The 26378-nt window shown below is 48.0% G+C and overlaps 1 protein-coding gene across 2 annotated transcripts in view; it reads left to right on the top strand.

The window, feature by feature from the left end:
- ANGPT4 (angiopoietin 4) overlaps positions 1-26378 on the top strand; it is a 47484-nt gene that overhangs the window by 5861 nt on the left and 15245 nt on the right. For both annotated transcript variants that reach the window (XM_033153819.1, XM_033153820.1), the window contains exons 2-3: positions 17709-17864; positions 21184-21305. In XM_033153819.1, the coding sequence (XP_033009710.1) occupies positions 17709-17864; positions 21184-21305 (278 nt within the window). The remainder of the gene's footprint in view (positions 1-17708; positions 17865-21183; positions 21306-26378) is intronic.

The following is a 26378-nucleotide window of genomic DNA, read 5'->3' as shown; positions in this document are numbered from 1 at the left end:
CTGATGGATTTTTCATTCATTCTTTTTAAAGCAGGTTAATCTCACTGATATGGGACGTGGGTGGTGCTGTGGGTTAAACCCCACAGCCTAGGGCTTGCTGACCAGAAGGTCGGCGGTTCGAATCCCCGCGACAGAGTGAGTTCCCGTTGTTCGGTCCCTGCTCCTGCCCACCTAGCAGGTCGGAAGCAGTCAAAGTGCAAGTAGATAAATAGGTACCGCTCCGGCGGGAAGGTAAACAGCATTTCCATGCGCTGCTCTGGTTCGCCAGAAGCAGCTTAATCATGCTGGCCACATGACCCGGAAGCTGTACGCCGGCTCCCTCGGCCAGTAACACGACATGAGTGTCGCAACCCCAGAGTCGGACATGACTGGACCTAATGGTCAGGGGTCCCTTTACCTTTACCTTTAATCTCATTGATAAAATAAAGTGGTGTGAGCATAATAAGTACACAAGACTGCCCCTACCAGTTTGGCTTGGGACTTGATGTTGCTGTTAGTAAGTTGGGCGTTGAGACAGAAAAATTAAATGCATTCATGCCCTGAGCATCAGAATTGTTTTAGCTCTGAGCTGGCCCTGATCAGTCCCTCGATGGAAAATAGTAGCCCCTCTTAGAAGGTTTGTAGCCACTTTAAGCTGAGGACTGTTTCCATGTTCCTCTGGAAGAGTATCTTCTTGATACTGTATGTCTGGCTGCTCTCCTCTGTGTACACAGCTGCACCGGAGGCAGCTACTGGGAAAGTCTGGCTGACCCAGCAACGCTTTGCAGGACGAAATGTACACAGAGCACAGGGGCAGAATAGCAAGGAACTACTGGATGAGACTCCAGCAACAACCACGGCTCCGTTCTTCCTCAAGAGCCGAATCCCACTGCTGAGACTCTGCTATACAGGTGAAACTCGAAAAATTAGAATATTGTAGAAAAGTCCATTTATGTAAGCAATTGTTTTCATTAGCTACTGGAGTTTAAGATATGAGATAGACTCATGACATGCAAAGCGAGATATGCCAAGCCTTTGTTTGTTATAATTGTGATGATTATGGCGTACAGCTGATGAAAACCCCAAAGTTGAAATTGTGAATTTGGGGTTCTCATCAGCTGTACGCCATAATCATCACAATTATAACCAATAAAGGCTTGACATATCTCGCTTTGCATGTCATGAGTCTATCTCATATATTAGTTTCACCTTTTAAGTTGAATTACTGAAAGAAATGAACCTTTCCACAATATTCTAATTTTTCGAGTTTTACCTTTAGGACATGCAAAGATTTCAGCACACTTTGCATGGTCAGATCCGAGTCAGGATTGCGTGTATTCCAAAAATCCTTGTATTAGATTCTCAAGCACAGAATTGTGTCTGGCACAGAACCAGGCAGCGTAAGAATGCCAGATTCGCTGAAATGAAATTTCGTAATTTTTTCGCAGCGTTGCAAATTTCAGCAAATGCTAAGGTGAGGGGGGCTGCTGTTACATATTCTTTTATTTATTCCACAAAGTTCCTACACTGCTTGAAAGGCTTTTAAAAAGAAAACAACTTAAAAGAGGTTTACAAAACAGATAAGACAATAAGAACAATTATGAACGCAAATTTCAAACTTCGGGAAACTTAAAATAACAGTAGACGGGAAACAGATTAAAACTCGCATCAGCTTTCTAAATATCTGGGTGGGCTTGTCCGAACAAAAATGTTTTAGCAGGCACTGGAAGGAATTCAGGGAAGGTGCCTGCCTGGTATCAATAGGCAGGGAGTTCCAAAGGGTCACACAAAAATATCAAGAAATTTATACATTTGTTGTGGTGACTGTTACTATTTTTATTATAGTAATAGCTGTTTGACAGAGAACCAACTCCCTCAGAAGGTGGCAGAATCTCCTTCATTACGGGTTTTTAAATAGAAATTCAACGGCCATTTATCACAGATGCTTTAGTTGACACAGGTGGCGCTGTGGTCTCAACCACTGAGCTTCTTGGGCTTGCTGATCTGAAGGTCGGCGGTTCAAATCCCCGTGACGGAATGAGCTCCCGTTGCTCTGACACAGCTCCTGCCAACCTAGCAGTTCGAAAGCACGTGAGTGCAAGTAGATAAATAGGTATCACTGTGGCGGGAAGGTAAACGGCATTTCCCTGAGCTCTGGCTTCCATCATGGTGTCCCGTTGCACCAGAAGTGGTTTAGTCCTGCTGGCCACATGACCCAGAAAGCTGTCTGTGGACAAACGCTGGCTCCCTCGGCCTGAAAGCGAGATGAGCACCGCAACCCCATAGTTGCCTTTGACTGGACTTAACCGTCCGGGGGTCCTTTACCTTTTTTTACCTTTTAGTTGACTTTCCTGCGTTGCAGGAGTTTAGACATGATGATTGTGGAAGTCCCTTCCAACTCTACAACTCTGTGATTTGATAAAAGGGTTGTGTCCTGCACCTGTGTTTTGCAAGATGGTCATCTATAAATCCTGAAAACATGGGCATACCGTATTTTTTGCTCCATAAGTCGCACTTTTTTCCTCCAAAAAATTAAGGGGAAATACCTGTGCGTCTTACGGAGCGAATGGTGGTCCCTGGAGCCGAATTGCCCAGGAGCCAAAAGCAGATCATGCTTTTACTTTTTACAAAGAGAAAAAGGGGTGTTGAAAGGACCCCGCTCAGCAGCTGATCAGCAAGAGATCGGGAGAGAGATAAGAGTCCCTTTCAGCTCCGCCCTCTTGCCCAGGCCTCCATTGTTGAATGTGCTGCAGAGGGAGGTTGTTTGTTTCCCCAGCGACATGTGACTGGCTGATTAGATTATCTGTCTGGAAACTGTAGAAATGGCTCCCTTTCCTCCAGAAGCTGCAGAAATGGGGCTTTTCCTCTTTGCTTTTCCCCCTTTGCAAAAGGAGCTTTGCTTTTCTCCCTTTGCAAAAAAAAAAAGCTGCAAAACTTTTAGCTGATCCTAAAAAAAACCAGGGCTTTTCCCTTTGCAAAAAAAAGCTGCAAAACTTTTAGCTGATCCTCAAAAAAACCAGGGCTTTTAGAGGAAGAAAACCAGAAAAAATATTCCCCCCCCCTTGTTTCCTCCTCTAAAAACGAGATGCGCCCTATGGAGCGAAAAATACAGTACCTCCTCCCCAGTGATTTGACCTGGTTGAGCCATTATTACCCCAAAATTTCCAGGTGTGCAAATTTAGTGTTGGTGGGGAGCTTGGGTTCTCTAATGGAAAATTCTGCGAACCCCACTAATCTTCAACTCCCAGGGTTCTTTGTGGGAAGGCATGGCACTTAAAGAGGCGCATCGAGCTGCAAATAAATCTGCAGTGTGCCGAAAGTCTCTGGATATGGCTTGGTTTCCATCGCTGTCCATTTAAAATGAGAAGTGACGCATGCTGAGCACTGAGGCACTGGGCTTCCAGATTGTGGCTTTGCAGGGAACCCGAAGGATTTCTCAGAGAAGGGGGAGGCATCTGCTCACCCCCCCCACCGCGACAGCCTCTCCAAAAGACCCGTGTCCCCATGACCCCCATGCCACAACGCTCCTCTTCCAAGGCAGGCCTGTTTTTCATAAATCCAGCTGGAAGCACTTAATGGGACCTGTTTTCTTTGGATTCAGGTCCCGAAAAAACAACTCTGTTGCAGGCATGGGGGGGGAGGGGGTAAGCAGAGGGGGAGGGGGTTGTGAAAGAATTGGAAAATGTAAGAAAAATATTGGCCAGACAGTTAAAGGAAAAGTTCTGCCTTCCTTCAGGCCATGATGCCTGCCTGTGGAGACCAGGGATTATTAGGAAGGAAAATTACAGTGTGTAATAATAATAATAATAATAATAATAATAATAATAATAATTTGTGCATATGCAGAGTTCTTCCCCTCTACCCCCCAGGATGGATAAATCTGTCATATGTGATTTCTCCTGGTTTCTCATTTTTCCAATCTTAAATTAAGTTCAATTTCTTTTAATCCTCATGTCAATCCAGCAGCATTTTAGCGAGAATTTCTTCAAATAACTAATAGGCACATTTTGACTAATAGGCACGTTTTCCCCAAGAACTGCATGGCCAAATTCCCATTGGAATTCCAATTTCAGAGGATAGTTGCCCCTCCATTCATGTACTGGTTCGAGAGTGTGAATTAGGCAACTTTGTAATTAGAATGCAAACAAAACTGAAATTCCTCCCATCCCTAACACGCACGCACACACACACACACAGACACACACAAAGTGAGTGTGTACACCATGAATAAGTGCAAGTAGATAAATAGGTACCACTCTGGCGGGAAGGTAAACGGCGTTTCCGTGCACTGCTCTGGTTTGCCAGAAGCGGTTTAGTCATGCTGGCCACATGACCCAGAAGCTGTACGCTGGCTCCCTCGGCCAGTAAAGCGAGATGAGTGCCACAACCCCTGAGTCGTCTGCGACTGGACCTAATGGTCAGGGGTCCCTTTACCTTCACCTCGTACCTAAGGGACCGCCTCTCAAAGGTCCTCAAATAATAATCTTTTGGAGGTCCCGAGCAACAAAGATGCTTTGTTGTTGTTGTTCAGTCGTTCAGTCGTGTCCGACTCTTCGTGACCCCATGGACCAGAGCACGCCAGGCACGCCTATCCTTCACTGCCTCTCACAGTTTGGCCAAAGATGCTAGGTTGGCCTCAACTAGGGCCAGGGCCTTCTCAGTATTGGCCCCGACTTGGTGGAACAGTCTATCACAAGAGACCAGGGCCCTGCGGGATTTGGCATCTTTCCGCAGGGCCTGCAAGACGGAGCTGTTCCACCTGGCCTTTGGGTTGGTTTCTGTTTGATATTTATGCTTCATTCTTTTATTGGTGGGTTATTTGAAAATGAGACTGCAGTTTTAATATTGAATTTTTAAATTTGTATCTGTTATTTTAAATTGATTGTGTTTATGTTTTTGCTGTGATTTTAATTAGTGTTAGCCGCCCTGAGCCCGGTTTTTGGCTGGGAAGGGCGGGGTATAAATAAAAATTTATTATTATTATTAGTATTATTATTATTATTATTATTATTATTATTAGAAGCAAGAGGCTTGGCTGAGGAAACATTCAGGATCATGTTTGCATGTTGGAGTCTGGCAGCCTTAAACTATCTGTTTGTCCCTGCCATTGCCACACTAACCTCCTAATTTGAAGATAAACAGGCGGCAATTTAAGACCCTATAGGAATCCCCCAGCCCTCTCCACCAAAGTTCGCTAACTTTGCAATGGTGTGGAGAATTCCTTCCTTCAGTGGAAGAGAAAGAAGGGTATTTGGGGGAGAGAGTCTCCTCCATCGCTCCTTTGTCTCCCTGGATCTCTCTCCCTCCTTCCCTTAAACTGCTGCTACGCTGCACATTTCGAGCAAATCCTGCCCTCTTTGGAAGCTTCCCAGGGACAACGAAAGCACAGATTGGTCCCGCCGTTCCCAAAAATAACGAGGCATGTGCCCGCGACCCCGTCCCGTTCCCTCGCTGGCACTTTTGATGGTTTTGAGTTTTGTTATTCTGGCTTTGTCAGAAATTAGGGCGACAGGGCCTGGGCTTTCGAGTTCCTTTCTGAACTCCATGTTTTGCATTGCTCGCGGAAGAGATTAAATTTAGTTGAAAGGAAAACATGGGGCAAGGGGGAGGAAGCGAAAAATGAGGAGGGGGAGCAGAGGCTCTTGTGTGCTTGGCAATAGGCAAGCATGGTGAATGAGAGGCTGCGGAGAAAGTGGATTAGCAAGCTGTCCTTATGCTCCCCCAAACTCACTGGAGTTGTTTTCAAGAGATGGCTACAGTTCCTGAAGAGCTCGATGGAAGAAGGAACAGGCCGGGAGATGGAAAGCAATTTCATAGAATCATAGAGTTGGAAGAGACCACAAGGGCCATCCAGTCCAACCCCCTGCCAAGCAGGAAACACCATCAAAGCATTCTTGGTTCAAAGCCAGGGGAAGTAACTACATTGTACCTCTGAGAACTGAGTAGACTCTGCCGCTTTTCTGCATGTTCCTGATGCTCGGGGTCAGGAACCTTTGAGACTTCATAGTTTGGAGAAAAGTCGAGTAAGTGGTGTAACGGAAAATCCCAGGTGTGGAACTGCCCAGGCACCTGGCCCTTGGGGTTTCTGCGGAGTTAAATAAAAGAAGTCCAGCCACTGGAGCAAGGACAAGACAGGGTTTATTATTGCACAATAGGTTACAGTCAAACTGCACCCCGAGAGCAGCGTTACAAGAACTTTTAAAAACTCCTACCATATCCCAGAATACAGTTTGGAAACCTCACTACCACATCACTAAAACATCATCACTACATCACGAAAGGGGAGGGTTATTGAAATATACTCGGAGTCAAGTGTGAATTTCATGCTCTTTATTCAGCTCATAGTAGTGAGGAAATGCGGTTTCCCCAAAACGTTTGCTTTATATACACTATTTACACAATGGGCCCCACGTGATTGGCTAATTCCGGGATACTCCTGTATGCCAATCGGGTTGCGGATTCACTTCCACCTGGAGCTGGATTGGGTGGCTCCTGCGGACCAATCAGACTGCTGCAATCTCAATCCTATTGTTCTAGGACCAATCAGGCTGCTGCAATCTCAATCCTATTGTTCTGGGACCAATCAGGCCGCTGCATTTTGGATCCTATTCAACTCAGTACATAACAGTTATACATAATTAACATATAGGAAAAACAAGATTAACATATGGGGAAAACAGAGCAATATCAGGGAGATAGCCCTGAGCCAATGTGAATGGGTGTTAAGTATTGGCAAGGATACCTTGAGCACTTACCTGGGAGAGAACAATGGGATTCCGGTTGAGGGATATTAGCCCAGTGGCTTCCCGGAGCACCCAGAGATTACCTGCTGAGGCATTTCCCTTTGCACGTGGTCTCTTGCCTACTGGATCATGGCAGAGAGATGGGTCCCCTTAAGGGCATCACTCCATACCCCAATGAATTTACTCGGGAGGAGACTTTGCTTAGGTGACCCCACCCCAAATAAAACCAGTGGGCTTATCCCCAAGGGCCAGGTGCCTGGGCAGTTCCACACCTGGGATTTTCCGTTACAGTGGCAACATGATAGAAGCTGATAAAATTATGCACAGCATAAGGGGAGAGGGGGAAAAAAGCTCTTCTCCCTCTCTCGTAACAGTAGAGCTCGTGGATGTGCAATTAAGCTGAATGTGGGGAGATTTAAGACAGGTGAAATAAAGCCCTTCTTCAGCAGCACATCTTCATACTGTGGAACTCCCTCCCACTGGAGGCAGGGGTGGCCACCAACCTGGATGGCTTTAAAACAAGATTGGTCCACTCGGAGCTCCATCTCCAAAAAGGTAAGGGTGGTTATGGGGTTGCTGTTCCTGGGTCATTCTGACTATATGCAATTTTGCCTTTGCGTACAATCCCCCCCAGAATGTAACTCCCATGAAAGACACAAATGTGGTTCATAATTCCCCCCATTTTTTAAAAAAATCTTCTGCTACAACAACAGAAAACAATCTGTCGCCTTTCCCCTTTTTAGCCCCCTGGGCCTTTACATAACACACACACACACACACACACACACACACACACACACACACACCAAGAGAGAGAGAGAGATCAGATTTTCATTTATGGATGCTTTCTCTTCCCCCATTTCCTGTGTTAATCCTGGGGATCTTTGAAAAAGCCTTGGATTTCTCAATGAAACTTCCTCCTGCCCCCTGGGAACATCATATCCCACTGGGTTCAGCAGGAGCAAAGTTTCCGTGTGAGCTGGAGCAGGCCTTGTCGTGCATGGCCAGGCAATTTGGGCCGGTAGTCATTTGCTCTCAGAGGACGTCCTCGGTCTTGAGATTTCAAATTCTGAAGACCCTAAAAAGACGTAGAAACATCGTCGTTTGGTTTAGATTGGCTGCATTGGAAGAGTCGGGACAGATTAAATACGTCTTCACAGAGAGCAACCTTAAACTATGGAACTCCTTGCCACAAGAGGCAGGGATGGCCACCAATGTGGGTGTCTTTAAAAGAGGATGAGACAAATTTATGGAGGAGAGGAGTAATCAGGGGCGTAGCAAGGGGGGCGGGGGTGCCGCCCTGGGCAGTGCCCTGCTGGGGCTGACACTTTGGGCAGTGGCCCCACCCCCCTGGGCTTTTTTTTGTTAAGGCTATTTTCAGCATTGCCGGGGTAGAGTCGCAGGGGCGGCCAGTGAGGGGCGGTGTCACCCCCCTCTCGCTGGCCACCCCTGCGGCTCTGCCCTGGCAGCGCCAAAAATAGCCCCCCCCTTCCAGCGGCTTTTTTCGCCGCGGCATGGAGGCAAGGGGCGGGCCAGCGAGGAGGGGTGCCCGCCCCTTGCATCTATGCCAAGCTCCGCACGGGCCACCTGGCGGCCAAAAAGCGCCTGCTTTGTCTTCCTTTCCTCCCTTTCAGAGGCTTTTCCCACCGCTGGCTGGCTTGCAAAGCCGGGATATGGAGAGGGGCGGGCCAGCATGGAGGGGTGACACGCCTCCTCACTGGCCCGCCCCTCTCCCTGCCCCGACTTGCACTCCGCCGAGGGAGTCCGGGCGGCGGCTTCGGGAGTCTCTGCGGGCTGCAGAGACTCCCGAAGCTGCCGCCCGGCACCCCTTTGTGCCGCAGCTTCGGGAATCTCTGCAGCCCGCAGAGACTCCCAAAGCCGCCACCCGGCATCCCCAGGGCGGGGTGTCACGCTGTGCACGTGCGTCATGATGTCATGACGCACACACACGCTGTGATGCCCCGCCCCCAGGGGTGCCTCTTGGCTTCCTGCCCCGGGCAGCCAAGGGGCTAGAAATGCCCCTAGGACTAACCGTTGATGGCTACTAGCCACAATGGCTATGTCTGTCGCCACAGAGGCAGCAATGAATGGGAACAGGATGGGAGCGCTCTGCTCTTGTGTGCGAATCCTGCTTCCATGCTTCCCGCAGGCATCTGGCTGGCCACTGTGAGAGCAGGATGCTGGACTAGATGGGCCAGTGGCTGGATCCATCAGACTCATCTTACTTTCTTATGAACAGATGGCGCGATGGAAATGACGGTCTCCTTACATCCCTAGGTACAGGGATGTGAGTACAGGCCTTGCTGCAGTGAAGAGCGGCATCACAGCAACACCCAACTATCAAATTAATACAATTTCTGCAGACTTCTACAGCTGCAGCTTAATCCTCTTTATGGGCTGTTTCTTTGTATTCATCAGGACAGCCTGTTGAATTGCACTGGAATGAAACTTGACTTGAGCAGACTAATCCAGTTAGCAACTTTGTCAAGAGAAGGAACTCAAAGTTCCTTCTGGGGTATGTATTAAAAGGACAGAAAACAAACAAAGCACTCACTTCTGACCCTCTATTTCTGTCTTTCCTCATGTTGGCCTCACTTATTTGGGTCACTTTCTTCGCAAAGCAATCCAAGCTGTCATTACACATTTTATCCCTCTTATTATCTACAGTTGGCTTAATTGCACACCATGTTCCCCATTCTAAGACACTGCGCAAGGTTCTCACTTCTGAATCATTGTGCACTGCATGCGACAACAGTGTGTAGATCCAGACACAGCTTTCTTTTTGGTGTACATCTGATGGTAATCCGCTTGCTGAGAGCCAGTGTGGTGTGGTTAAGAGCGGTAGACTCGTTATCTGGTGAACCGGGTTCGCGTCCCCTCTCCTCCACATGCAGCTGCTGGGTGACCTTGGGCTAGTCACACTTCTTTGAAGTCTCTCAGCCCCACTCACCTCACAGAGTGTTTGTTGTGGGGGAGGAAGGGAAAGGAGAATGTGAGTCGCTTTGAGACTCCTTCGGGTAGTGAAAAGCGGGATATCAAATCCAAACTCTTCTTCTTCTTCTTCTTCTTCTTCTTCTTCTTCTTCTTCTTCTTCTTCTTCTTCTTCTTGTTGTGTTCCTTCTTAACTCTTCTTAACTGGGGCTGGGAGCTGGGGGCACTGTTATATAGTGGTTCCGCTCCTTCCTCCTAGGCTGTGTTCAGAAAGTGGTGTTGGGGGATGAGTGTTCAGACCCCTGGGCTCTCACTTGTGGGGTGCCTCAGGGTTCCATCCTCTCCCCCATGCTTTTTAACATCTACCTGAAGCTGCTGGGAGAGATCATCAGGGGGATTGGGTTGGGTGTTCATCAGTATGCGGATGATACCCAGCTCTACCTCTCTTTTAAATCAGAACCACTAAAGGCGGTTCTGGACCATTGGCCTCACTTGGCATAAAGTTAACTTCCTGTAACAGATTTCCTTTCCTTACCAGGAGAATCCCACATCTGGTTTGTCAATGTGAGGACCAGAGGCTGGGCTAGATGGACCACTGGCCTGGTCCTTCTTATGCTCTTACACCAAGCAAACGTTCTGGGAAATATTCTGTGTATCTGAAGAAGTGTACAGGCACATGAAAGCTCATACCAATAAAAAACCTAGTTGGTCTCTAAGGTGCTACTGGAAGGATTTTTTTTTTATTTTGTTTAAACGAGAAGCAGTTCACACTCAGTCCTGATTAATTCAAGTCAGTTGCCTCTTGTTTGTTGTTTAGTCGTTTAATCGTGTCCGACTCTTCGTGACCCCATGGACCAGAGCACGCCAGGCACTCCTGTCTTCCACTGCTTCCCACAGTTTGGTCAGACTCATGTTGGTAGCTTCAAGAACAATATCCAACCATCTCGTCCTCTGTCGTCCCCTTCTCCTTGTGCCCTCCATCTTTCCCAACACCAGGGTCTTTTCCAGGGAGTCTTCTCTTCTCATGACGTGGCCAAAGTACTGGAGCCTCAGCTCAGGATCTGTCCCTTCCAGTGAGCACTCAGGGCTGATTTCCTTGAGAATGGATCGGTTTGATCTTCTTGCAGTCCATGGGACTGTCAAGAGTCTCCTCCAGCACCATAATTCAAAAGCATCAATTCTTTGGCGATCAGCCTTCTTGATGGTCCAGCTCTCACTTCCATACATTACTACTGGGAAAACCATAGCTTTAACTATTTGGACCTTTGTCGGCAAGGTGATGTCTCTACTTTTTAAGATGCTGTCTAGGTTTGTCATTGCTTTCCTCCCAAGAAGCAGGCGTCTTCTAATTTCGTGACTGCTGTCACCATCTGCAGCTGCCTCTACTTGCTCCATTTTTTGCTCTGTTTAACCAACAATGGGCATGCCCCTTTCCACAAGAAAATGAGAAGCCAAGCTGCAGTTGGTGGGCATGCCATTTTGGGTAATGTGTTCCTCCCAGCCTCTACCCGTGACCCTCCCCACCCTCAACCTCTGCTTGTGTTTCCTGTACTCAGATTTGTTCATTTTCATAAACAAAACTTTTGCCCGGCAAAATTGGAGGATTAACGATGTGACACTAAGGGAAAGTCTCCAGGAGCTGTGGGGCTTCACGATGACATGTTCTCTCCAGATACCACTCTCTGCTCGGCAAACAGCTCCTAATGTGCCACGCAGATGATGTAGGTGACGCCATACTTTCGATGGCTTGAAACATTTCTCTCCATCATTCCAAACACCTTTTGAGGAGTCCACCCTCAAGCTACTGCTAAGCCCTCAGCTTTCAACAGTCCGCAGCAGAACATCTGTGCACATCATCGCACAAGGGGGAGTTTATTGTGGTGTTAAGAGGCAACATCCGACGCTGAATCCGGATGTCTGTTTCCTGCAATCCAGCAGCAGCCTATTAAATCACCATGGTGAATGATAGAGAATGGAAATATATTGGCACTGCTGGAATCTTTGCGTGACTGCCCCTTGTGGTGGGAGGCTGAATTGCAGGAGTTAACCTTTTTAGAGAAAATGAGTTACAGGTGGGTAGCCGTGTTGGTCTGCCATAGTCGAAACAAAATAGAAGATTCTTTCCAGTAGCACCTTAGAGACCAACTAAGTTTGTTCTTGGTATGAGCTTTTGTGTGCATCTGAAGAAGTGTGCATGCACATGAAAGCTCATACCAAGAACAAACTCAGTTGGTCTCTAAGGTGCTACTGGAGAGAAAAAGAGCTCACTCTGCCCATTCAGGTGGACCAGTGGTGCTTTCTAGACAGGGAGGAGCTTCCTTCTCCAGCTAACCCTTGCTCTGGCACAAAGCTTTCCCTTGATTCTGCTTTCATCCCCTGGCTCTGCTTTACCTTTTGGTCCTTCCTTATCCGTTCTGTCCACTGACCTGTCTCCTGGCTCATCGGCTCCTGAGAGGGCTACCCATAGCTCAGACTGACTATCCTCTTCTCTCTTGGGATATTCCAGGTCATTCAGGGAAGGGCATGTGTTCAGGACAGACAGCTATTATGGACCTATGGTACTCCATGCCTCAGGCTCTCCTTATGTCCTTAAACTGGGGAATTAACCATCAGAATAATCGTGTCTAACAATGTCGCTGGGTCCAGAAGTGTGTTGCAGAAGGAGGGGAAGAGGGTAAACTTGGTGCTGGGGTTTATTATGGGGCTTGGTTTGACCTGCCCTTCATGGATCAGAGCTAGTCCTTTGAAAGCCATCTTCATTTGTCTTGGCATTGTCACAAACGTGGTTCACCCAAGCACAGGGGAAGACTCAGACTCAGAAATTGAGCCGAGAAGGGGTAATTCGACCCTCCCCCCCTTCCTGAAGAAGACACTGTTAGTTCTCAAGAAGCGGGAGAGTTAGGAGGCAGCCAGAGCGTTGCTAGGCAATCAGCAGATAAGCGGAGTACTGAGAGTGTGTTGAGTGGAAGTGGGAAGGGGGAAGGCCAGCTTCTCCATCCCTGTTTTAGGAGACTGGATAAGGTCAGAGGACAAGAGGGGAAGGACAGGAATTTGGCGTCCTTCCTGCTGTGAAAGGGGCAGAGATTCAGGCTGACCAACTCTTGCCAATGCGAGCAGGCGAGAAGCCATCTTCTGGTTGTGTTGTTTTAAATAAATGTACATAAAACTGCCGGAGAATCATTACTTCTTATCGGGGCTTGCTTGCCTTCCTGAGATCATTACTTGTGACGCAAGAAACTGGTCCTTCGCACCCCGAGACTCCTAGCTCAAGCCCTGGTCCCTCTGCAGTAGGAATCTCTTTCTGCTACGTTCTTGAGAACCAGTGTGGTGTAGTGGTTAAGAGCAGTAGACTCGTAATCTGGGGAACCGGGTTCGCGTCTCCGCTCCTCCACATGCAGCTGCTGGGTGACCTTGGGCTAGTCACACTTCTCTGAAGTCTCTCAGCCCCACTCACCTCACAGAGTGTTTGTTGTGGGGGAGGAAGGGAAAGGAGAATGTGAGCCGCTTTGAGACTCCTTCGGGTAGTGAAAAGCGGGATATCAAATCCAAACTCTTCTTCTTCTTCTTCTTGCTTCAGGGGCTTCAACAGCATGTATCCCGAAGTCCCCATTTCCCTGTCTCCCACAAGTCCTTCCAAAAACAGGGGGCACCTGGGATGTATCAGATTAACCAAACATTTGATTCACAACAACCTCTCCTAAAAATAGGCCAGTTTTGGGAAATTCATCTCCCTGGTGGCTTGAGAAAGAGGAAGGGACATCTGACTTTCATCTGCGTCCTCAGCTCGAGGCATCTTTCCGTTTTTCTCAATGACAACTCGCGCTGCGGTCTGCGGGTGCCCCTTGTTGCCGCTGTATCTTCTTTGCCCTCAGCCAGATCAGACCCAGATGCTTAGCGGGACTTTGTTGGTCAGCTTTTTAGATGTCACATTTCAAGGCAAACCTCACCTAATTTCTCACTTTTTGAAACAAAGTGGGAACCGAAACACAGCCCTTCTTCAAAATTTGCCCTCCGGCATCCTGTTCTCACAGTGGACAACCAGGTGGTTTAAAGAAATGCCGCGGTCAGGATTCGGACACAAGAGCTCTCTCGCTTCTTGTGGTTCACACAGGCCCGTCTTAGAGGGATCTGCCGCCCTGGCGCAGCGATCCCTCGGCGCCCCCAGCCTGCCGCCTCTCCGCCCGCCTCCCTCCCGCGCTGGCCGCCCCTCGGGAGGAGGGGTGGGCGAGCGGGGGATGAGAGGCGTGGCGTTGGAGCGGGCGCCCGCGCTCCGGCGGGCGGAGGATGAGGGGCGGGCGGGCGGGCGCTCGCGCACCGGCGGGAGGGCGGGCTGCAAGCCGGCGGGGGGGGGCGGGCTGCAAGCTGGTCGCCCTCGCCTCCCAGAGCCCCAGCTGGAGTGCTGGAAGGTCGCGCAAAGCCCCGCGCCGCTTCAGCGCTCCAGCTGGGGCTCCGGGAGGCGAGGGCGGGCGGCTTACAGCCCGCCCGCCCGCCGGCGCGCGAGTGCCTGCCTGCCCATGGGGGCAGGGGCGGGTTGGGGAGGGGGAGCCCAGTATGCCGGTGGGCTCACGGGGGCGCCCCTGGGGTGCCCTGCGCCCTGGCGCGCCGCGCCACCGGCCTCTATGGATGAGACGGCTCTGGGTTCACAGCAACTGGTATTCAGAAGCATTTAGTTATCGTTGGTAGGAGCCATCGACAAACTTTTCCTCCCTGAATTTGTCTAATCCTCTTTTGGATTGGTGGCCATCACTGCCTCCTGTGGCAGGGAGTTCCATAGTTTAACTCAGTGGGGGTTTTTTTTTCTTTAAAAAATGATTGGGATACTCTCATTTTGACTCAAGAAAATCACCATTTTATAGTTCAGACTGGGAAACAGCAAATAGACAAGAGTACAGTCATACCTCGGGTTACGGCCGCTTCAGGTTGCGTGTTTTTGGGTTGCGCACCGCGCCGAATCCGGAAGTACCAGAATGGGTTACTTCCGGGTTGGAAGCTCCAAATCGCAACCTGTGCGTGCGCAGACACGGCGCTGCAGGTTACGGACGCTGCGGGTTGCGAACGCGCCTCCTGCACGGATCACGTTCATGACCTGAGCGTCCACTGTATAAAGTTTAACAAAATGTTTAGGGGTATGCGTACCCCTGCATACCCCAAGCAAAAAGCACTGGTTTAACTATACAGATGACAGGAATTGGACCTGTATAGAAATACAGTGCCTTAGCCAACTGCACCATTGGAGCTGTTGCTTGTGCTGCATCCTTCATCCCGGAATTGATGCAGCTGGGATTCCATATTCCTCGGCTCCAGGCCAGCAACTGTGAGCGGTCCATCAAGCGGGCGATTTGCTCAGTTAGCAAGCCTTTTAAACAACGCAGTTGAAACTGTAGCGGATTGATCACAGCAATTATCTGATGAAGGCTGACTCTCCCCTGAAGCTCTTTCAGCTAAAGGCTTGGAGTAGGAAGCGCTTTAGAGGAAATGACATGTTTATTCTTACCCTGCCCCAAGCCATGCGGAATGGTGTTGGCGGATCCCAAGGGAGAGATGCACACAGACCTTTCCCAGCTGCCGGCCAGTTGGAGAAGGGGGAAGAGGAGAAGCAGGAGAGGAAGCACTGAGCGGGGGCCAGGGGAGAGTGCTTTTTTGCCTTCTTTTCATCCAATATATCAGGGCCTTTGGGGCAAAGATTGCGCGTGTCGCACAACAAATGCACAGTTGCTATAGGGCAGGGGTAGGCAACCTAAGGCCCGGGGGCCAAATGCGGCCCAATCACCTTCTCAGTCTGCCCCACGGGCAGTCCGGGAATCAGCATGTTTTTACATGAGTAGAATGTGTGCTTTTTTAAAAAATGCACCTCCGGGTTATTTGTGGGCATAGGAATTCGTTCATTTTATTTTTTTCCAAAATATAGTCCAGCCTACCACATGGTCTGAGGGATGGTGGACCGGCCCACAGCTGGAAAAGGTTGCTGACCCCTGCTATAGGGAATCCAGTGTGGTGTTCTCCTGTTCAGGGTGCTGGCCAGCCATGCCCGTTTCCCGAATACTCCATTCCATTCCCCGCCCCGCACCAAATAGACACTCGATATTCAGTGCTCACTGAGTATGCTCAGTCTTCATTGGGAAAAACAAAATAAAAAATAAAAAAAAATTCCTTCCAGTAGCACCTTAGAATTGGTTCCTTGGGAAGTTTTTGTGAGTTCCTCCCCTTAAGATGTTTTGGCTTAAAGAGGGGTTTGTTTGCTTGTTTGTTTGTTTTGTATTGTATTTTCAAAAACCTTGAGGACACCCTGAGTCTAATTATACCTCCCTCTTGTATGTCAAGTGATGCTGTTTGGGTAATAATAATAATAATTTATTTATACCCTGCCTATCTGGCTGGGTTTCCCCAGCCACTGTGGGCAGCTTTCAACAGGATATTAAAAACACAGTAAAAAAATCTAACATTAAAAACTTCCCTAAACAGGGCTGTTTTCAAATGTCTTCTAAAGGTCAGATAGTTGTTTATTTCCTTGACATTTGATGGGAGGCCGTTCCACAGGGCGGGTGCCACTACCGAGAAGGCCCTCTGCCTGTTTCCCTGCAACCTCACTTCTCGCAATGAGGGAACTGCCAGAAGGCCCTCGGAGCTGGACCTCAGTGTCCGGGCTGAACGATGGGGGTGGAGACGCTCCTTCAGATGTACTGGGCCGAGGCCGTATATGATAATTCACACTCAGACAACAAGTTCACTGTTAGTATCTAGGATCTGCTTTCTGGAGAGGAGAGTTCGAGGAGGGCAAATGCCTTTCCTCCCTGCAGGTCCTCCACCAATTGATCTTTGAAAGAGCCCCTATTTTCTCAGAGAAGCTATCCAGCTCCAGCATTGAAACCCGTGTGTTGGATGGAAGCAGGATCTTTTTGCAAGAGAAAATGGGAGTCTAGAAAACAAGAGGGATTTCAGGGACACCATAAACATCCAGCGTTTTTCTTAGCCAACATTTCTCAGAGAGATTAATTTTTCCAAAAGCGGATCCCACCCCTCCCCCACTCTCTCTCTTGGAGGCAGCGATCCAGGTTTGCTGACAACATGTCGCTAGATAGCTCAGGATTTTGCCTGGCCGCAACAAGCATCCCTGAGCATCATCTTGGTCAAATTGCCCTGGGTTATATTTCTCAAGAACTGCTCCAGATTTGGCACCGTTGTGGAGCCAAGAGAATCCAAGGTGCGTCTCTGGAGACAAGCGCCACAATTATTTCATCCGAATGAGCTTCTCAATTATTTCTTCTGAAGGAGGAAATGGGGAGTGGGAGCAAGGGGGCCTTCTTGTCGAATGGACTGGAGCAGGGGCGTAGCAGGGGGGCGGGGGGCCGCCCCGGGTTCCATAATGGAGGGGGTGACAAATTATCAAGGAACAATTTGGGGGGGGGAATTTGACATTTTTTGGATTTTTTTTTAAATGCCTGCTCCGAAGGTCTTATCTTACTATACTAGGGATTATATAGCTATATATGAAATTTCATGCATATTGGTTAATATCTTGACCCTCCTCCACCAAAATAGCTGTTCACTTGGCTGTTTTCCTATGTCGTGAAGGCTGAAATTTCAGTTCAGTGGAGCACTTACTGTTCCCAACCCTAACCCTGTGGAAAGCCATCTAATTAGACTTTAATTTGATTTTGAGATGTTTTTAGGAGGCAATTTAATTATTGTTTGATTTTAACCAATGTTATGTATCTGATGTTAGCCACCCTGAGCCCGACTTCGGCCGGGGAGGGTGGGATATAAATAAAAGTTTATTATTATTATTACTTGTTATTATTCCTTTGTAAGAAAATATGAAATAACGTAAAACCATTTTTGTGGGGGGAGGAATCAATGGGGGGGTTGACAAGAAATTTTCCGCACCAGGTACCACCTGACCTTCCCATGCCTCTGGGGGGGGTGTGAATTTTTTTTTTTTTTGCCCCCGGGTACCAATTTACCTTGCTACACCCCTGGACTGCAGGAAGGCAAGACAGAGGGGGAGGAAAGGTCTTGAGGAGTTTGCCCTTAACATTTTGACTTCTTTCCCTTCAGCTGGAGAGCTACATCCAGATGAATATGAAGTCGGAAATGGTGCAAATCCAGCAGAATGTGGTGCAGAACCAGACGGCCACGATGCTGGAGATTGGAACGAACCTCTTGAACCAAACAGCGGAGCAGACCAGGAAACTGACTGACGTGGAGGCGCAGGTGGGTTGGTGGAGGTTTTCTAATGGGGAGAGAGGGTTGAAGAAGAGAAGAAATGCGGAAAAATTGTTATGAGCTTTCAGAGGTCAGTCTAGATGATACCCCGGTGTCCCTTCCAAATCTGCAATCCTGTAGCTGTGAGGGTAGAATGTATTGTTCGTTTATAAAATATATTTACAGACCACTATTTCGTTTAAAAAACTCAAAGCAGTTTAAAGAAAAAAAAAACCAAAAGAAAATACAGTAAAAACATATTTAAAAGTTCAAAACACACGTCAATTATGTGCATTATTAATTGCCTGCATAGGCCTGGTGGAATAGAAAAGTTTTCAGTAGGTGTTTAGAAGCTGGCACAGAAGGAGCCTGCTGAATTTCTTGTGGCAGAGAGTTCCACAGGACTAGACCAATGACACTAAAGATTCTGTTTCTTGTTGTCAAGTGAGTCTCACCCACTTGGGGGACGACCAGCGACGCTCCTGCAGATGAACTCAGTGACTAAGCTGGGATATAAGGGTTCAGACGATTCCCAAGGTACCCTGGACCCAATTTGTTCAAGCCTTTATAAATTAATACAAGAGGAAGCTTGACAAACCTGTAGAAACAATGGCTTTTGCTGCCCAGTTAAGTACCACCATTTAACATATCCAAAGTAATCGCTCTGTTCCATAGTAGCAAATGGGTGGGGCTTTTCCCACCTCACCTGGCTGGCGTGGCTGTTGATAAGTTGAGCAGGAGATGCTCTGGATAAAAGAGGGAGTGTGGTGTAGTGGTTAGAGTGTCAGACTAGACCAAGGTTTGAATCCCCACTTTGAATCACTCTCCGCCCTGCCCACCTCACAGGGTTGTTGTGGGGGGTTAAATGTGGAGGGGGAGAACCATATAAGCCACTGTGAGCCCCATAGAGAAAACAGTGAACAATAAATAATGCAATAAATAAGTATGAGTGGCCTCCGAGACCATATTACACTGGTCCTTAAAGACCTATATTGGCTCCCGAGCACAATTCAAAGTGTTGGTGCTGACCTTTAAAGCCCTAAACCGGGGGTCAGCAACCTGCGGCTCCGGAGCCGCATGCGGCTCTCTGACAGGTCTCCCGCGGCTCCAGCATGCCCCCTTTCAATGCCCTTTCAATAATAATTAAATGGTTATCGGCAAAAAAAGGGCCAAAAAAACCATGAAAAATCCGCATCAACGTTGAACAGCTGGGCGGTGTTTCTCAGCCCGCTCGGGGTTCCCGAGGACAGACCCAAGATTGATGTCCACCTTGATCACTCCCAGAGAGAGGAAGCGACTTCTTCACACCAATAAGCGTGTGGGGAGGGCTGAGCTTTTATCACCTCGGCGTGCCGATTGGCAGGACAGATCGCCCGCCTTGGCGCATAGGCTCGGAGCCGGGGCCTTACCACTGAGGTAGCCACTGAGGATGAAGGCGGGAGGCGGGCACGGGAGAGCGACGTTTCATCCGGCCAATGAGCCGCCGGGATGCCTGTTCCTGTTTGAGGGGAACGTGCCAATGAGGGTGGCGTTAGGGCGGGGAGAAGAAGGAGTTGGGCTTTGCGAGTTATCGAGAGAGAGAGAGAGAAAAGAGTCGGGATAATAAAGGCGGCGGGAGGTGGCGGCGGCGATTGGAGCGGCCCCTGTTCTGAGCGGCCCCTGTCGGGCGGAATCCTTTTCAAAGCGGCCGCACGGAGGGCGGAGCAGGCGGGCCAGGCGTCGCCGTGACGGGAGGGCGGTAATGGTCGCCGACAGGATGAAGTAGAGCTGCTTTGGGGCGGCGGCGGCGAAAATGTCCGGGCTGCTTCTGAAACCTCAGCCAACCGGTGCTTCGCCAGCGCTCGCTGCGGGCGGTGTACATGCTCAACGACGGCCCCAAGGGCGGCTCGGGGCCCAGAGCCCCGAGGCCAGCGCGCTGCAGTGCCTGGCGCGATTTCCCCCCCCCCTCAAACCTTTTTTTTGCTTTTTGGCTTTTTGCCTTGCTCTCCCACCCCCCCTCTCTTTTTCTTCCTTCCCTCCTTTTTTAATCCAAGGGGAGAAATCCCATTTTTAAAACAAACAAACAAACAAACGAAAAACAAACAAACATCCCCCACAGCTGCTGCAGCCACTCTATTTGAATTTTCATTATTACCCTTTTCTCCCTCTATCCCCCCTTTTTCTTTTCTCTTCCCCTTTTGTTTTTGTTTTCAAAAAAAGGAAAAAGAAGAAAAATATTTTCCCCCTTTATTTTTATTTTTTAAACTACTACATATTTTTAATAGATATTCTCCCCACCCCACCCCCAATTTATATTTTTCCACCCCACTTTTCCATTCCCACCCCCCCTTTTTCTTTCTTTATTAGTTCGCTTGCCAACCTATCTTAGAGGGGGAAGCCCTCTCTCCCACCCACCACACCCCACCCCAAAACAACTTTGAGCTGAACCCAAAAAAACGGGGGTAGATCACTGCTGAAAGTAGATCACAGTTTCTTGGGAGTTGGCCACCCCTGGTATAAGACATGTAACTAGAATAAAAATTTAAAAAAACCAAGCAAATAATCATAATAACTACTGTAATAAAGCACTGCTATAATTATATATAATTTCCCTAAAATTTTGGTTTCATTCGCCTTTCCGTGCTGAAATGTCACAACCTGAACGACCATGGCTTGCCCCCCCCCCCCAGTTTTGATCCTGGGTACGCCCCTGAGTCAATGCAAAAAAGTAAGAACTTATTCTTGTTGTTTTTACTAATTATACTTTGCATGGCTCCTATACGTTATTTATTATTATTGCATTAAGGTAAGAAACAATATATGCAGCGTTATATTTGTTTTAAATGTCGCAATGGTTTTGCGGCTCCCAGTTTGTTTGTTTTCCTTTGGAAACGGGTCCAAGTGGCTCTTTGTGTCTTAAAGGTTGCAGACCCCGGCCCTAAACAGCCTTGGTCCAGTATACCTGAAGGAGCATCTCCACCCCCATTGTCCAGCCCGGACACTGAGGTCCAGCTCCGAGGGCCTTCTGGCGGTTCCCTCCCTGTGAGGTTACAGGGAACCAGGCAGAGGGCCTTCTCGGTGGTGGCACCCGCCCTGTGGAACGGCCTCCCACCAGATGTCAAGGAAATAAACAACTATCTGACTTTTAGAAGACATCTGAAGGCAGCCCTGTTTAGGGAAGCTTTTAATGTTTGTTGTTTCACCAGATGGGCGTGGGATTATCTGTATATGTGTGCCTAAGATATATGCCGGTGTCCTCAGCTTTGCAATCAAACAGACAGAAGGGATCAGAGGTGGGGTGGCTCAGATCTTCATCCCAGCTTCGGGTTTCCTTCTGTGCCTTGCGCAGGTACTCAACCAGACCTCCCGCATTGAGATCCAGCTCCTGGAGAACTCTCTGTCCACCAATAAGCTGGAGAAGCAGCTGCTGATGCAGACGAACGAGATCCACAAGCTGCAGAACCGAAACAGGTAGGTTGTTGTTGCTGCTATGCAGGTGTAGGAACACCTGGATTCCTGCAGAGCTGCCTCTTCCCAAAGCAGAGAATGTATTCAGGGGCTCAGGGCTGCTGCTGGAGGTGGGTCTCTTTGTGTCCATCAATCGCCTATTTACAGTTCCAGTTACAGGTAGGTAGCCGTGTTGGTCTGCCATAGTCAAAACAAAATAAAAAATAAAAAATTGCTTCCAGTAGCACCTTTTTTGTTGTTGTTCAGTCGTTCGGTCGTGTCCAACTCTTCGTGACCCCATGGACCAGAGCACGCCAGGCACGCCTATCCTTCACTGTCTCTCGCAGTTTGGCCAAATTCATGTTAGTAGCTTCGAGAACACTGTCCAAGCATCTCATCCTCTGTCGTCCCCTTCTCCTTGTGCCCTCCATCTTTCCCAACATCAGGGTCTTTTCTAGGGAGTCTTCTCTTCTCATGAGGTGGCCAACCTTAGAGACCAACTCAGTTTGTTCTTGGTATGAGCTTGGTATGAGGTATCTGAAGAAGTATGCATGCACACGAAAGCTCATACCAAGAACAAACTTAGTTGGTCTCTAAGGTGCTACTGGAAGGAATTTTTTATTTTTTTATTTTGTTTTGACTATTTACAGTTGACCAGGCTAGAGCCTAGAGCAAAACACCTTCCTCACTTTAAAATTCTCTTGCTCACTTTGCTTTCAAAGCTATTTCCTTTGGCCGCATTGTTATCTGGTCACGTTGTCATTCCTGCATTGCAGGGGGGGTTGGACTAGATGGCCTTGGGATTCCTAGCAATGCTACAATTCTATGATTCTATGCTTATTTGTATTCCTGCTTCTGAGTTGTCGTGAGTCACAAGATAGGCAAGTATTGGTAATAGCTATTGATTTTCTTATAAATTAGTTACCATACAACTGTGGTAGGTGATGGTTTGTGCATGCTTGCTAAGTAGCTATATATAAATACTTTTGGCTATATATTTATTTCACCTTTACGTTTTTGTTAGTAAGAATGGATACAAAATATTTTCATGCAATATTCTTTGCTGTGTGTTCTTTTAAACTACAATATTGTGTTTGTGTGTGTGTGTGCATCAATGCCACACACCTGTACCTATAAGTGAGTTTATCTGGGAACCTATAGCTATAAACTGGATTTTGAATAAATGTGCAATTTATTGCTACTGTTTTGAATTTTATTGTGCTATTATCTTCCTTTGTGGGTTGAACCACTATTCTTAACAATACTTTTTTATAGGATAAGGTAGGGGGCACTGGGGATGAGTTTGTGGAACCAAGCGAGCCATGCCCGAAAAAGTTTGGGAATCACTGCTTTAAAGCAAATCATTCTCTCTTTCATTAGTTGTTACAAACACATTCTCTTGGGTAAAATGAATCTCCAGTTTGCTAATCCTATGAGCCAAGAATCCAGCAGGGCTTGGGCTTTGATTCTTGGTTGACTCCCTGTCCAGAAATGTACTCAGGAGGATTTGAAATAAATCTATCCCCAACTGCAATTGGCTCGCTTCCTTATCTCAGTCTTGCTCTCCTGGACTGCAGATCTCAGCCTCCCAAGGACTGAGGTTCTCTTCCCAGCCATCGCCATCCATGGCTCTGCCGAGATGTGAGGACATGGGCATACCCAGGGGGCGGGGAAGCAAAAAAATAAATAAATAAAAAAAATGGTTATCAGCAGCCTAAAAGGAAAAAAAAGCTCAAGACTGGTCTTTCTCCCCCTCCCAGAATCTCAATAACAGTTGAGCTCTTCCGCTCTTGCTGGAGGCACAGTTGGCCAGTGTGTGTGTGTGTGTGTGTGTGTGTGTGTGTGTGTGTGTGTGTTTTGCGCCAGCTGTTTCCCCCTCCCTCATGCCGACAAAGAGCTGGCGTGCTTATCAGAGACCGGATCCTAGCCTGCACCCTGCTTGGTCAAATGGGGATGCAGGCTGAGACTTGGGGGTGAATTCATCGTTGCCGGGATTCATCATCGTTGCAAGGGAGCTTGGCGAACTGAGTTCCCTTGCATGGTGAGTAGTTCCTTTGCGAGGACTGAGGATCCTGGGAAGCTGAGTTTTTCAGCCATTTGGGGCTTTCTGTTTGGGGGGGGGAGTTTTTCTGTTTTTTGAAGCTGTTTTTGTTTTTTGAAGCTGTTTTTGTTTTTTGAAGCTGTTTTTGTTTTCTGAAGCTGTTTTTGTTTTTGAACCTGAACGACCATGGCTTGCCCCCCCCTAGTTTTGATCCTAGGTATGCCCCTGTGTGAGGACCTCTTGGTTCCTCTCTAATTCCAGCAGTGTTCTCCAAAGGAGCACCTCGTTCCACTAGGTCACTAATGGATTTGTTGGCCGAGGACCAATATATGTTCCTGTGGATTTTGCTGTTTGGTTCCCAGAAGATAAGGAGCAAAGGATAAAGCGAGTTCCATTGACACAATTTCTGCTGGGGATGGAGGGTGTGCAAGTTCTCAAAGTGGTGCAGGGTGCAGAGCTGTATCCAGCATTCGTCCTGTAGAAACAATGGGCATGACTAAGGTCAGTCCATTAATTTCAGTGAGTCTACCCTGAGCAGAGTGTAGTTCAGTAGAAGCCATAGTCTGCCTACAACTGAAGTCCCTCCTGCCTGTGTGGTCGCAACATTTAGAGAGCCAGTGTGGTGTAGTGGATAAGAGCGGTAGACTCGTAGTCTGGTGAACCAGGTTCGTGTCTCCCCTCCTCCACATGCAGCTGCTGGGTGACCTTGGGCTAGTCACACTTCTCTGAAGTCTCTCAGCCCCACTCACCTCACAGAGTGTTTGTTGTAGGGGAGGAAGGGAAAGGAGAATGTTAGCAGATTTGAGACTCCTTCGGGTAGTGATAAAGCAGGATATCAAATCCAAACTCTTCTTCTTCTTCTTCTTCTTCTTCTTCTTCTTCTTCTTCTTCTTCTTCTTCTTCTTCTTCTTGGTGCATCAGATCAGATACATCCACGAGCTTCTTCCAGGTGGTCCATGACATGTCTCTGGATCCATGGTTGAAGATGGGAAACAGGACATCCATCGCTTTAAATATTCCTCTTGCTTTTTTAATTCTATTTTTTGATTGCTTCTTCCGTTGTATTTTACTGCATTGCGATTTGAATTTCTATGGAATTACAATTGCTACAGCAGACGGAAAAATCACTAAGTGATCCATCCGAGACCACCAGCAATTTTCAAGAGGTTATGGGCAAAAAAAGGGTGGGTGGTGGAGCTGCTGAGGTAGATGAATCAATTTTAAATGTTTTGGTACCTTGGGGGAGAGAAAAATAAAAACCTTCTATGAAATAAGTAAATAAACAATATCGGGCACCACCTTCAGATCCTCAGAGGATGAAGATCTGCTCACAGGTAGCAGCACCCTGCCACTCAACTCTCATAAGGCCAGTACAAAAGAGCATTTATAAATTAAAAAATAAAAAGCTATATGGAGTTGACTTGGAGTTGACTTTGGGTTCCATGCTGCAATTCCGCTCCATTCTTGTGAAGGATCCAAACTGAGCTGAGTTCAGAACTCGTTGCATCCCGGCCAGCTGGCTTCCCAAAGTCTTGGGGGATGATTTCTCTTGCAACCGCAGCACTTTTTGGATCGTTCCCAAGATGCGTTTGCCGTTCCAAACTGTTACGAAAAAGCCAATTTATGGCGATCTCGCCTGACCAAAGAAAGGTGACGGGGGCAGGGGGAGAGAATCCAATCGTACGGCACCAACATGGCACAGAAGCATCACAAGAGAAGTTCTCTTTTTTTTTTTTTTTTTTTCAAAAAATAATAATGAAATCCCTAATGGCTGCAAAAATAAACTGATGAAGTGCATGGTGATGACAGCAGCAGCAGTGACAGAGTCGTAGAAGTTGCTTGTTCCGGCCTTTGTTGCTCCAGGACACATGGACGCACTCTCTCCTTCGGGGACAGTCTCTAAAAATGGCAAGCGTGAGAACATACAAAGAACCCTGCTAGATGATGAATGCTTTGATGGTGTTTCCTGCTTGGCAGGGGGTTGGACTGGATGGCCCTTGTGGTCTCTTCCAACTCTAGGATTCTATGATTCTAAGCCAAAGGCCCAACCAAAGGGTAACCAAAATGGTCAAATGCCTGGAAACGATGCCTTATTAGGAACGGCTTAGGGAGCTGGGTATGTTTAGCCTGGAGAAGAGAAGGTTAAGGGATGATATGATAGCCATTTTCAAATATATCAAAGGATGTCATCTAGAGGAGGGAGAAAGGTTGTTTTCTGCTGCTCCAGAGAAGCGGACACGGGGCAATGGATTCAAACTACAAGAAAGAAGATTCCACCTAAACATTAGGAAGAACTTCCTGACAGTAGGAGCTGTTCGACAGTGGAATTTGCTGCCAAGGAGTGTGGTGGAGTCTCCTTCTTTGGAGGTCTTTAAGCAGAGGCTTGACAGCCATCTGTCAGGAATGCTTTGATGGTGTTTCCTGCTTGGCAGGGGGTTGGACTGGATGGCCCTTGTGGTCTTTTCCAACTCTAGGATTCTATGATTCTAAGCCAAAGGCCCATCTAGTCCAGCATTCTGTTCTCACAGGGGCCATTGAGATGCTTGTAGGAAATCTGCAAGCAGGACCCGAGCACAAGAGCCCTCTCTCCTCCTGCAGTTTCTAGCAACTGAGATTCATAATCATTTCTGCCTCCAATTGCCAATGCAATTCTGGGCTGCATCAATAGGAGTATAGCATCTCGATCAAGGGAAGTAACAGTACCACTCTATTCCGCTCTGGTCAGACCTCACCTGGAATACTGTGTCCAGTTCTGGGCACCACAGTTCAAGAAGGATACTGACAAGCTGGAACGTGTCCAGAGGAGGGCAACCAAAATGGTCAAAGGCCTGGAAACGATGCCTTAGGAGAAACGGCTTAGGGAGCTGGGTATGTTTAGCCTGGAGAAGAGAAGGTTAAGGGGTGATATGGTAGCCATGTTCAAATATGTAAAAGGATGTCATCTAGAGGAGGGAGAAAGGTTGTTTTCTGCTGCTCCAGAGAAACGGACACGGGGCAATGGATTCAAACTACAAGAAAGAAGATTCCACCTAAACATTAGGAAGAACTTCCTGACA

The sequence above is a fragment of the Lacerta agilis genome, chromosome 6 (assembly GCF_009819535.1).
Source record: "Lacerta agilis isolate rLacAgi1 chromosome 6, rLacAgi1.pri, whole genome shotgun sequence".
NCBI classification, from domain to species: domain Eukaryota; kingdom Metazoa; phylum Chordata; class Lepidosauria; order Squamata; family Lacertidae; genus Lacerta; species Lacerta agilis.
This window is presented reverse-complemented; position numbering and strand designations above follow the sequence as displayed.